This window comes from Daldinia loculata, assembly GCF_022478755.1.
Source record: "Daldinia loculata strain CBS 113971 unplaced genomic scaffold F4817scaffold_56, whole genome shotgun sequence".
Taxonomy (NCBI): Eukaryota; Fungi; Ascomycota; class Sordariomycetes; order Xylariales; family Hypoxylaceae; genus Daldinia; species Daldinia loculata.
In genome coordinates, this window is record NW_026054910.1 from 209670 (window position 1) to 222566 (window position 12897).

At 38.3% G+C, this 12897-nt stretch overlaps 4 protein-coding genes across 4 annotated transcripts; 2 read left to right on the forward strand and 2 right to left on the reverse strand.

Annotated features, from left to right (window-relative positions):
• Positions 1 to 1044: 1044 nt before the first annotated feature.
• F4817DRAFT_230723 (MFS general substrate transporter) lies at positions 1045 to 3410 on the reverse strand. The gene is made up of 5 exons (XM_049298915.1): positions 2806 to 3410; positions 2565 to 2737; positions 2253 to 2515; positions 1318 to 2203; positions 1045 to 1267 (listed from the first exon to the last, which is right to left on the reverse strand). Exons 1-5 carry the CDS (start codon positions 3025 to 3027, stop codon positions 1252 to 1254), a joined length of 1560 nt encoding a protein of 519 aa, XP_049155805.1. The 5' UTR covers positions 3028 to 3410; the 3' UTR covers positions 1045 to 1251.
• On the forward strand, positions 3265 to 4960 carry F4817DRAFT_230728 (FAD/NAD(P)-binding domain-containing protein). The gene is made up of 2 exons (XM_049298916.1): positions 3265 to 3754; positions 3805 to 4960. Exons 1-2 carry the CDS (start codon positions 3501 to 3503, stop codon positions 4865 to 4867), a joined length of 1317 nt encoding a protein of 438 aa, XP_049155806.1. The 5' UTR covers positions 3265 to 3500; the 3' UTR covers positions 4868 to 4960.
• Positions 4961 to 7447: 2487 nt separating this feature from the next.
• Positions 7448 to 8461, forward strand: F4817DRAFT_367927 (Pyruvate/Phosphoenolpyruvate kinase-like domain-containing protein; the record flags this gene model as incomplete). Its single annotated transcript, XM_049307186.1, has 5 exons — positions 7448 to 7570; positions 7624 to 7648; positions 7719 to 7845; positions 7908 to 8146; positions 8199 to 8461. 5 exons carry the CDS (start codon positions 7448 to 7450, stop codon positions 8459 to 8461), a joined length of 777 nt encoding a protein of 258 aa, XP_049155807.1.
• A 78-nt stretch (positions 8462 to 8539) lies between these two features.
• On the reverse strand, positions 8540 to 9063 carry F4817DRAFT_348014 (uncharacterized protein; the record flags this gene model as incomplete). Its single annotated transcript, XM_049304625.1, has 1 exon — positions 8540 to 9063. A coding segment is annotated over exon 1 (200 nt), but the record flags the coding sequence as incomplete, so codon positions are not given.
• Positions 9064 to 12897: the final 3834 nt, after the last annotated feature.

Genomic DNA, 12897 nt, shown 5'->3' on the forward strand with positions numbered 1-12897 from the left:
CGTTGCGTGGCGCCTGTGGCGGGCGCAGCCCGCCAATTCAACGAATTCTAGTCTGAGTTTACTAAGATAACAGTGCTCTGACTTATGGTGTGACTCTAGCAGGACAACATACTAGAGTCTTTACAAGAAACCATAAAATATTAAGTACGTTATACACCCTCAACGATAGTTGGTATTGGAAGCACTAGTATATGCTGTCCGTGATGATAGAATCGCCGCTACGATGGTTGGGAAGAGTGCTGTCACAAGTTCATCTAAGACGCTATATCCTGTATAATCTCCTCCGCGGTTCGACCCCTGCATCGCTCCAACTCCCCCTTCGTTGGCCCGCCCAACACGTAGTTGACGTGGAACCGCCCAATTCCTAATCTAGGCTCTTGGAGCGTTTCACCTAAAACCTCCCTATTAATCCGCCAAAATCCCGGATCTGGATAGCATCGATCTTTCTGTCATCATTTGCACTTATTAAACTCGACCCAGATTAAGATGCCGTCGTTCTCGTCCCAAGTTTCGGTAGTATCATGCGGTTATAACAGGCTATGGCTCTGAGAGATGAAAAAGGTACTGCTACCCGTCCCGTGTCGTGTTTCGTTCTCAGGTTTTTGGTGCTCTACACATCGGATTACCTTTCTCCATAGGCGTGTCAACTGGCATGGGAGGCTATACAGATCAATGCGACTGGGATGCTCCGGGAGATCGGCGCTGCGATCTTGTATTTTTTCGAAGATAATCCTGACTAGAGCACGAATGTACGCTTCGTCGCCGGCTTCAGGCGTCTGTCAATGCCCAGGCCGTGAAGCAAGAATTGGCGGTGCCGTGGTTTGGTGTAGGATCTAAAATGGGCTGGGCTCATATGGCAGTTATGGCTGCTAATGAGTTTCACTTCAAGTTCTCGTATACAGATCTGATTCGGAGCAAGGTGAAAAGAAGCGAATGGAAGTTAGAGACAGAGTGTCAAATAAAAGAGAGCACTTAGTAGCTAGGCTTTAGTTACTAGATATCCATCGCATTTTCATGGCGATTCTTTTTGCCCATAATGAAAAAAAGTTGTGGAAACCTCGTACGGTTTCATCAAGTAGGAAATAAAAAAAATTTAAGGCGTGACACGTGGCCAGACGGGGTTGCAAGATCAAGACACCTATCGCTGACTGCGGAGAATTATCTAACGATAGGTAGGTGATATCCGAGAGGTAGGTAGTGTATACGATATGTATTCTACCAAATAGCGAATACTCTATGAATATTTCCACATTAGAGGACGTATCGACTGCGTGCTTATTAGTATATGCCGAATAAAGGGGGCCTGGGACAACTGACAATGCAAGATTTTCCCTATCAGTCAGATCCAACTGTCTCGCATCGACTATTTCTTCCCGCCGCTCGCCGCTCTCGTCAATATGCTCAATGACTCCGACTTCTCTAATAGCCCCGCGTTTATCTAGCAAGTCTCTCCTTTTGTTCTCCTTAACTAAATACCATCGAAGATAAAGGACGATAAACGTCGGAAGCACGCACGCGACCCATAGAATAACCCACCAAGTCACAATATATCTAGGCTTGTATTGTTCTTGGAACAGCTGAGGCGAGAGAATATTACCCAAACCGTACCCGACATGATACAGAGCGATGACGGCGGTCTTCTTCGTATGTCCCGCAGAGCAGTTGGCTGCCCAGATCATAACCACGCTGTAGGGAATACCTCCTGTAGATCTAATCCATATTGCCGACAGAAGACCCCAACGGTTGCTCCAAGGAAGAGTGATAAGAAGTATACTGGATATAATTGGTGGTACATACGCAGCAGCAGAAAGCCACGCTCGACTGTTGCGCGTCTTTGACAATATTAGGGCGGCAGCTCCAAGGGACACCAGCGAAGTAAGACCGGTAATGCAACCCAACAACGTGGTCTGCAGCGTGGTGAAGCCAAATGATTTGATGATAAGCGAGTACTGGTTAGTTAAACCGTTGGCCATTTCTTGGGACCACGCATGGAGGAAGAAGAGCCAGGTCTTGGGGTCCTTCAGCGCTTCAACCAGCTGGTGGCGTTTGAAACGCTTCTGCTCGATCCCCGAATGGTTCGAAGCAATGCGGAGGATAGCTTGTGCTCTTTCTTCGAGGGTCAGGAAGTGAGCGGACATCGGGTTGTCTGGGAAGAAAAACCAGACGAAAACGCCGTATATAACAGTTAAAGTTCCTGTGATGACTGTAGGAAATATGTTAGATAATTCGCAAGGTGACGGCGAGAGGCCTACCCATAAACCACTTCCAAGATGAAAAACTACCCGTGTCTACCCATAAAACTCCGTACGACAGCAATCCTGAAGTTATAGGGCTAGAATTTCCCGCAGCCCACATTATGGGCATCAGAACTGCTTGCTCGTCGTATGTGAAGAACATCGATAGCGTTAATAAGAAAGCAGGCACAATACACGCCTCCGCGAGCCCAAGAAAGAAACGAACGACGAAGAGAGACGCGAAACTATTACATGGAACATGTAGCAGCAAGATGGAACCCCTATTAGGATTAGCAAGACGTTAATCGGTGTGGTTCAGAGTTAGCTTACCAGACGACAAGATTCCCGGCTAGCCACTTTGCAACTGGGAATCGTTGCAGCGCCCAGTTTTGAGGCCATTCTGCTAGCAGGTAGCCAAAATAGAAGATTGATGACAACCAGTTGTACTGGCTCGAATTTAGATCCGCATCCTCAAGAATTCCCAGGATAGACGAACTTCCGAGCTAATGGGGAGGCAGGTAATGTTAGATTCGTAAACTTGCATGCCAACATAGGAAACCATAATTCTTACCGTCTGCTTGTCCACGTACATCAGGTGATACCCGACGCAGAGGAACGATAATATCCATCGGACGCTCTTCTTACGGATTCGCTCAGCTTCCTCAGCAGTGGGAGGCTCAACCTTGACTTGCGAGAAGAGCTTGTAACTTTCGTCGGCGTACTTGTCGGGCAATTTCGGGGTCTCGAAAACTACCTCAGCTGCGGATGTCTGCTCGACAGTCTTGGACGTCATGGTATGCGGCTCAAGCAACAAAATGAATACCAAACGGCGACTAGGTGGCACATGTCTAGGTGAAACTTACCTAGATAAATATAAATCAAAACTTCTTGTTAAGATATAACTTCAACTGCGTAGCACTCGTCAACCCCCACGCAAATGACGAATATATCCTTGTTTTAACGGGGAGTGCTTGATCGAGGTCTTATGGCAATGGTTAATATACGCTAGCCAAGTCTGCTGCAAGAATCGCGACACGCTTGCATGGATAGTTATCGGAGGTTCCCCGAAGCGGCGAGGCCATGAGGGGAATGCGGTCGCTGATTGATAAGATATCGCTTCGCAATACCAGTCCTCTCTTGCGCCATCTCGGATCCGTATAGTCGATCCCCCGTCCCGATGGTCAAAGGTTAAGAAGCTGGCCCCGGCTGTACGACAATGTACGGAAAACTATAATAATTCTGTTTCTCGACGTGTATTGTTAGATCATGGCAGACGAATTAAAACTTCAGATCGCAATCATCGGCGCCGGCATCGCTGGTCTTGGTGCAGCCATCGGGCTAAAGCATCACCCCGCCATTGATGTGCAAGTATACGAAAAAGCTCCAGAACTTAGAGAGATAGGCGCGTCTATCGCTCTCGGACCTAATGGAATGAGAACTCTGGAACGATTAGGCGTCGACGATGCTCTGGATGACGAAATTGCGTTCCGTAATAAGTCAACGTATCCGATGATCTACCGGTGAGCTCGTCCGCCCTGGTCTTTTCGAATTGGTGGCTAATGGAGTGTAGTCATTGGAAGACTAATGAGATAATATCAACTGATTCCCACGCTGGTGAAGTCGAGTACCGTCACTTGACCGCCCGTTTCTATCGGGCACATCTCCAGGAAGCGCTTGCTAAACACGTCGACCCGTCTAGGATTCACTTCTCTAAGGCTTTCGAATCCGTTACTTTCGACCGAGCTATTCGAAAGTTGGTAATCACGTTCGCGGACGGGACGACCGCTACGGCCGATATAATTTTAGGCGCGGATGGAATTCATTCGCATGTTAGAACTTTCTTCGTCCCCACCTCCAGCACAGCTTGGACTGGTTGGGTGGCTTTCCGGTCTGTATTTCCCTATTCTCATGTCGCCCACATCAAGGATCTTCCGGACGAGGCGAACCACTTCTGGGGACCGGATAGGACATTCTTCATCTCAAAGCTCGGAAGGGACCTTTTCACCGTGGTTGGATCGTATCAGGCCGACCCCGACGCCCCAGATGCCCCTTACAGGGACTCGACCTGGAACTCGGATGGCGACATGGACACATTGAGGGACTTTTACAAGGACTGGTCACCGCTTGTGCGACAGATTGTCGACGCGGTGCCCAGCACTAGGATTTATCCAAACGCGGCAGCACACCCCCTGGAAACGTGGGTATTGGGTGGCGGAAATGTTACCCTGGCCGGCGACGCGGCTCACGCCCACGGAGGGGCATTTGCCGCAGGCGGTAGTCTCGCCCTCGATGATGCTTGGGCGTTTGTATCGTCGATCTTATACGTGTTTCCCGAGAACGCGACTAGAAAGCCCAACGACGCGGAAATACTCAAAGCCCTACGTATCTACGAGAAGACCCGAAAACCACACACAGATCGCGTAATGAGTGTTGTCCATCAGAATAATAAGAACAAGGTGGCGCGATACTCCCAAGCTAGGGAGCTGGAGACAGACGAGCAACTAAGGACCCGGATAAAGAACCGCGTAGACCCCAGTTGGATTCACGAACATGACGTTCAAGCAGCGTTTGCGCAAGCAGTTGCGGATGAAACCACCGATCAAGTCTCGGCAGGGGAGCAGGCAAGATTGTGATTGCGTTCCTCTCCGAAGCCGTATAGATAAATCACGATGAATTGCCACGACTTTATCTCATGAAAGCTTGTGAATAGCGCGTGTTAAACGACGACGCGAAATCTGCAGCCAAGAATAATTCAACGAAATAGCGGGGATACTACCTCCTTAGGTACATCCCGGTCAGCGTAAGAAGTACCTACAAGATGTACTCTTCCATCATCAATCAATTGATATCTAATCTTCACGTCATCGCAAATCATTTCATTTTGTTGAAATTGCCCAATAAGGTACCTAACATCAATGGTATAGCACCTGCTATGATAAGTTCCAAAACGGTTCTTATCAAATACCTATCTTGAGAGAATGAGGTCAATAGATGCCAGGTAAAAGCCAACATACCTGCGGCGGAGCAAATTCATAAGACTCGACCAAGGTAAAAGAGTAGAATAGTAGATCCGCGACTGCAATAAGGATTATATCCAGCGTCGTGTCATCAAGCCCTACTTGATTGCGCGATGCCATAAAGCATAAACGTTAACCCTATAGATTCATTTCGTCAAGGTCTCGTCTGACATTTCAACATAGCGCTTTGACTCTCGGTTGGTTTGTAACCGGGAACTCGAGTGCTGAGCTTACATCATCCCTAGTTTTCGCGCGCGGATGGAACGTCGATTCTCAAGATGGCGGTCTAGCTAATTATAAACGATTTATTGACTATCATGTCTAAGAGGGAGTGGCAAGAGGGACTTGATTTGCTGGTTCATTATCGAGAAAGGGACATAGAGCTGGCAGTAAGCAATTCGATCCCGATGCCCGAATTTATGAGGGTTATTGTCATAGGCTCTCTTTTTCGCAATAAGAAGTTTGTCCATACGCGGCCTTTTAGAAATTTTTATTGGATACATTCTTTAAATGTAAATAGATCTCACTAAATCTCCATTTCTATCTTTTTTTCAAAAATTTTTTTTTTTATTGCCGGATCGAATCGAAAGTGCCAAATCAAGTTAAATATGCCAAATCGAGGGTGTTAAAAATGCCGAGCCTTTCTTTTAGGTGCCGAGCCTTTCTTTTAGGTGCCGAGCCTTTCTTTTAGGTGCCAAGTCCTTCTTTGGGGTATTAAGCCCTTTTCCTGGCCTAAGTGCCGAGCCTTTCTCTTAGGTGCCGAGTCCTTTTCCTGGGTGCCGAGCCCTTCTCCTGGCCTGGATGCCGAGCCCTTCTCTTAGGTGCTAAGTCGAGGGTGCCGAATCTTCTTCTTAAATGCCAAGACAAAAGCGCTGAAAATAAAGGTATTCAAAGAGTAATAGCAATAAATTCGGGCTATTGTGGCATCCCACAGGGGTGCCCTCCTATTGTGTCGAATTCTTTCCATGGCTTAAATAGGAAATTCATTTTTTCGCCTAAATAGGACATGAGGGCAGCTTTGCGGTGTGCTATAATTGCCCGAGTTTACGAAGGTTATAGGTTGATTTATATAGGTCGATCACGTGCTGCAGCTGGAAATCTTTGCCTGCAAAGTAATGCGTTAAAGGAAAAAAGGTGCGAGGTTGAGGAATCGAACTTGGGGTCTAGCCGGGATAAGCTCGGGCTATTGTGCAGCCTCGGGGGTTGCTTCCTGTTACGGATATTCCTCGACCACCACCACGACCACCTGCAAAGACTTGCGCCGCATTTACTACCGCCTCTAGTACGGTTATTTAACTATCCCAACCCTTCGAGATATTAAGGTTCCTCTTGGAATTAATTAGCAAGTCATAATTTTCTATCTTTAGTTCCTTGACCTGTAAGTTGATAAGTTGATTAGTACTAGCTGTGGTCTACATTCAAATCCTAGGAGGAGAATGGAACAGCGTATAGTCGACGGGTACTTAATAAAGCAATTACCTTGGTAGCAAGTGGATGAATGGATGCCGGACACGGTTGGTTGGACGTGAGGCCGTGGTAAAGATTGTAAAAATGATCGGCTAAAAATGCCACTCCGCCTGATCGACGAGCGCGAACTGGGCATTGATAGAACTGAAACCAGTATAGTCTGTCCTAATGTCACAGCTCTAGTCATACATTTCAGTATGCTAGTTACTTAAACTATTAAAGGGACGTGTCTATTGTGATATGACTCCTGATGAAAGAGGTGGATCCTACGATCAAGATCCCCCATAACAGTAGAATACGGGGATTCTACGTCTACGCAAGAGTCACACACGCCCGGTCTCACACGGACAACACTGCCAAAAAGGTGTTGACCGCAATACGAGATGGCCAAACGCCAGTCAGCCGGTTAAGATAACTATTATCAGAATCATTGGATGAGACCTATCACGAAGATATGCAGGTAGAACGCAAGACAATCAACATCTGTTTTAATATACCGGTTAGGTCCCAAGACACGTACCATAGACTGTTTACAAATAGGTCTTGAGTCCTCCCCTTTGAAGAAGGGAGGAACCAAGGACCTTGAAACCTTTGAGAATTATTAGTAAATTAAATATACGTTCTAAGCTCATACAGCCCTCGTTACACCTAGGATTAGTTTCTACCACGATATCGAGAAGACAGTCTTGTTCAATTACATATTGGAATTGAACTAGCTCAACCGCCATCATGAAAGTTTCTTCTAATCCCAACCTTCGGCTAAGAAACATACTCGAACGAGAAGATGTGGCTATTGCAACATTTATAACTCTTAAAGGAGTGAGAACAGCACAGATAATCGCTCATACAGGCGTGGATGCAAGTAGAATCCTATCACGTAGTGGCCGGCTAATAACCTTTTATAGGCGGTTATAATCGATTGCGAGCATGGTCTGTGACTAGGACGAACTCATAATAAGTTATTAATATTAAAAGGGATATCTGAGCTGACATCAGACAGGTAATATTGACGATTCTGATATGCACGACATGGTTGCTGCTGTCTCCGGGTCTGGCGTCTCACCCGTCGTCCGCATACCAAGTCTAGATGGGACATTTATGAAGAGAGCTCTGGAGACTGGTGCTCAGTGAGTAATCCTTGAATGTTTCGTGTAATTATATAACGAAATGAGCTTACGATCATGGGTAGCGGTATCATGGTACCTATGGTCAACACGGCTAAGGAGGCTGAGTTAGTTGTAAAACTAGCCAAGTTTCCTCCAGTTGGCATAAGGGGTCATGGTTCGTCTTTTGCTTGCCTGGAGCACGGGTTGAAGACGCCTTCGGAATTTATTGCGAAGGCTAATCAAAATACTATTACGATGATCCAGATTGAGACAGCTTCGGCCGTGGAAAATGTTGACGAAATTGCTCAGGTAGAAGGCATTGGTAAGTGATAAAAGGGGCCCCTATTTATACGGATATTAATAGACACGCAAAGATCTCTTGTTCATCGGGCCAAATGATCTTTCCCTCTCCCTCCTCGGATACACGCCTGCGAATTTTGCGGATACAGCCTTACTACAGGCCATCAGTAATGTTGTCGCGAGTGCGAAGAGATATGGGAAGAAAGTTGGTATACTGTCAACGGATGGAGAGGCAGCGAAAAAGGCGAAGGAAATGTTTGATCTGATAGTGTTGAATACGGATGTAAGGACCTTGCAGGCATGGTATGGGAAAGAATTGAACATTGCTCGATCTTAGGGCGTTGTGTCAGAACTTTCAAGGGCGTAAGATAGTTCATATTAACATTGGTTTGTAACTCGTTATCATAACCAAAGGGCCAGCTCGTCTACTGTGCTACTCTATCCCTAGGAGACCTTCTACCGATCAACTCCTTCATATGATCAACCATACTTATGCAAGTGGCAGTTTGCACTTCTGCTGGAGAGCCACCTACATGTGGACTCATGACTAGATTCTGTAAATCCAAAATACCACCATAAACCTCCCTAGTGGGTGGTTCGTTTACCTAGGCGTCCACCCCGCAAATGCGATTACATTCTCCCTTAGCGCTGTCCGCAGGTCCTCTTCGTTAACCACACCGCCGTGTGCAACGTTGGTGAGTATTGCAGTACGACCAATCGTTTTTAATAACGGAAGCGTAATCATGTTCCTCGTCGTCGGAAGAAGGGGGACATGGAGGGATAGTACATTGACGAGCGGGGCCATCTCTTCAACCGATGAAGCTCTATCGCGGCGTATAGAGTCCTAGGGGTCGACCTGTCGCGTAGAATGTAAGGGTCATACCTAAAAGTATGAGTGATGTACCACGGAAAGGGTCAGACGCTTTACATTATTATATTTCCATCGAAGACCCCGATACTACCGAGAAGTCAATAGGGGTTCGACATGTCGATGAATGAATTTACTACCTTTTCGCCGCAAATTCGGCCGATCTTTCCGCCACCAACGATTCCAAAAGTATTCCCTGTAAGTAACGTGGCTGAATAGGGGTTTTTGAATTTCTTATTTGGCCTTTCCCCTCTCCTCATCTGCCTGGATAATTGTATAATATTCTTTGAACAGACACTTACGAGAGCTAAAGAAACTTCCGCGACGCTCATAGCCTAAGAGGAGTAAGAAACTTCAATGTGTATGTTTGGGGATAACCTCATATACACTGATCCCTCGAAGGTTGCATAAAATAATCCCCCTCTTCTTGCATGCCTCTGTTCGATATTGTCGTACCTAGCGCCATGTCCCAGCGCCATGTCCCATGATAAATTCAAGCTTTTTGTTGTATCAAGTCTGCCGTAACCCTGCTCTCCGCAAAGAATATGCCGACGGCATGATCAGGCCATGAGAAATGAGGATTTTTCGGCTTCAATGGCATTATGGAATACTTTGCGCATATATTTTAAACCTTCCGGATGGAATGTATCGAAAGCTACCACTTTTGACATCTCGAAAATTTGTTTTGGTAACTTAAAGGCTGCCAGGATATAAAATCTAACGTGGCAACTGATACTTTATCTCAAGTGACTTTAAACCTGAATCTTGTGGAAGCGGGTTTTGCCCGTTTGCCCGTTTTGGCGTTATCTCAATAAACTTAAACTAGAATTATTTTAATAAAACTTAAACTAATAATGCGAATTTTTTTTTGGTTATTTCGTTATATTTTTTTTAATTATATTAATTTTTAATTAATTATATTTTAAATTTATTTTAAAAAATTTTTTCGTATTATTAATTAAAATTAAATTAAATATTTTTATATTTTTTAAATTAAATAAAATTAATAATATTAATGCGTTTTAATGTAAATAATAATTTATTTATTAAATAGTTTTTAACTTTATTATTAATGTTAAATGATAAAGTAAAATGGCGGTATATATTTAATAAAAAAGTAAAATATAAATAAAATTATTATAATGTTTATTATTATATTAATGATAAATTATATGTGTAAATGTTATTTAAAAAAATTGCTTTTTGTGTAAAAAATAATCACGTGTTACCACGTGATTATTTTTACGTAATTACATTTTAACATTAATAAAATTTTTTTTTTTTATTATAACGTAATTATAAATTTAACAATTAATAAATACGTATATTATTAATAAAAATATACGTGTAATAAAATAATAAATAAAGTAATAATTAATAAAAAATAATAATATTAAAATTAATATATTAAAAATGTTTAAAAAAAAATTTTTATTTAAAATTAATTAATAATATAATGTTTTTTTATATTTATAATAATAAATATTTTTTTTTAATATTAATAATAAAGTTTTTTATTATTAATAAAATATTTATATATTATTAATATATAATTATTATTTATTTTGTTTTTTTTTACGATTAAATAATTATAAAGTTAATTATATAATAAAATTTTCATTTTATATTAATATATATTTATATTAATTTAAATATATGTTAATATATATATATATATTTATATATTTTTATAATAAATTAAAGTTAAAATTATAACGGTTTAAAATGAAATTTATTTAATAAATTAAACCGCGTTAATATATATTATATTATTTTATTTTTAATATAATTAATATTTTTTTATTTATAATTTTTTATTTAAATTAATATTAATAATTAATTATAATAATACGTTATTATAATAATTTAATATTATTTTTAATTTTTTTACGTTTTATTTATTTTTTTAAACGTAAGTTAATTTAATTATTTTTTATTAATGTTTTTATTATAATATTTATTAAATTATATATATTATAAATTTAATAAATGTTATTTATTTTTTTCGTTTTATAAAATTATTAAAAAGTTATTAAATTAATTATTAATTGTTTTTTATTAATGGTATTTATTTATAAAATTAATTGTTATACGTAATTTATTGTTAATTTTTTTTAATTTATTTAATGTATTTAACGTATTTAATGTATTTAATATATTTAATTTAATTAATACATTTAATACATTTAATACATTTAATACATTTAATATATTTAATATATTTAATGTATTTAATTTATTTAATGTATTTAATGTATTTAATGTATTTAATGTATTTATTATATTTATATATTTATTATATTTATTATATTTATTATATGTTAAAAAAATAAGGTTTATATGTAAAAAACGGTATTTAAAAAGTAAAAATATTTTTAAAAAATATTATATTATTTATTATATTATTATTTTAATAAAAATTATATTTATATAATTAATTGTTTTATAAAAGTATAAATGGTTAATTAAAATTAATTATAAATAAAACAAGGTATCCGTATAAATTAAGTAATAAAAAAAAATAACGTAACGAAAAAAAAAAAAAAAAAAAAAAATAAAACATAATACGAAATAAAGTTATCACGATAATTGTTATTATATTAATTAATTGATGTTATATAAATTACGAATTATATGTATAAATGTTATTTAAAAATAATTGCCTTTTATGTGGGGAATAATCACGTGTTACCACGTGACTATTTTTACGTAATGACATATTTACATTAATAAATTTTATAATTTTATTTATAAATTAATAAGTTATTATAAAATAATTTTACGGTTAAATAATTAATTAAATATTATTTATTAATAATATTTTAATATTAGTAATTTTTTTTTTTAATAAATAAAGTTATTATTAATTTTTTTAATTTAATTATATTTTATATTTATATATATATATATATATTTTTATTTTTTTTATTTTTATAATTATATTATTAAAGTATTTATATTAATAAAAGTTTATAAACTTTTATTTAAAAACAACATTAAATCGATAGTAAAAAGCGTAATATATCGGTAATAATTATATCATTTAACCACAATTAAAAGTCACGCGACAATCGCATTATAATTACATGTACTTTTTATATAAATTTATTTAATAACGCATATATCTTTTATGTTAACCCCGCGTAATTTTTAATTTCTTAAAATATATTAATTAACTTTATTATTTAATTTAATAACTTTGTATAACACGGTTATTTAATTAACCATTTAAATTAACTATTTATTTAAATATTATTTAATTATTTTACTTTAAAATAATTACATGTAATTGTATAATTTTTAATTAATACATGTAATTAAATAAAAACAATAAAATTTTATATCGAATAAAAATATACAAATTTTACATTATTATTTTAATCGATTTAATTAAATAAAAAACTGTATATAAAAAACTGTAAAATAAAATATAAAATAAAAGTATTATTAAATAAACGGTATAAAATTAAACCAATAAAAAAGCGCGCATTTAATAAAAAAACATTATAACGTATATATAAAAAAAATAAACATAAAATATAAAAAAATACTGGAAAAATTATATGGTAAAATACGTACTTATAATTTACCCCATTTTAACTATAATTATTACCGATTTATTACGTTTTTTACTGTTAATTTAATGTTGTTTATATTTAATAAATTTTATAAATTCTTTAATATTTATATAATTATTATAACGTTATAATATTTATTATTAAACGTTTAGGGTTAGGGTTAGGGTTAGGGTTAGGGTTAGGGTTAGGGTTAAGGGTTAGGGTTAGGGTTAAGGGTTAGGGTTTAGGGTTAAGGGTTAGGGTTAGGGTTAGGGTTAGGGTTAAGGGTTAGGGTTAGGGTTAGGGTTAGGGTTAGGGTTAGGGTTAAGGGTTAGGGTTAGGGTTAGG

Excerpts from the sequence above, each read along its gene's own strand:
- F4817DRAFT_230723 (XM_049298915.1), bottom strand. The coding sequence starts at position 3,027 with ATGACGTCCAAGACTGTCGAGCAGACATCCGCAGCTGAGGTAGTTTTC. Across the intron at positions 2,738-2,805 it reads TGTACGTGGACAAGCAGACG|CTCGGAAGTTCGTCTATCCT; the intron begins GTAAGAATTATG and ends CCTCCCCATTAG. Across the intron at positions 2,204-2,252 it reads ATCTTGGAAGTGGTTTATGG|TCATCACAGGAACTTTAACT; the intron begins GTAGGCCTCTCG and ends TATTTCCTACAG.
- F4817DRAFT_230728 (XM_049298916.1), top strand. The coding sequence starts at position 3,501 with ATGGCAGACGAATTAAAACTTCAGATCGCAATCATCGGCGCCGGCATC. Across the intron at positions 3,755-3,804 it reads ACGTATCCGATGATCTACCG|TCATTGGAAGACTAATGAGA; the intron begins GTGAGCTCGTCC and ends AATGGAGTGTAG.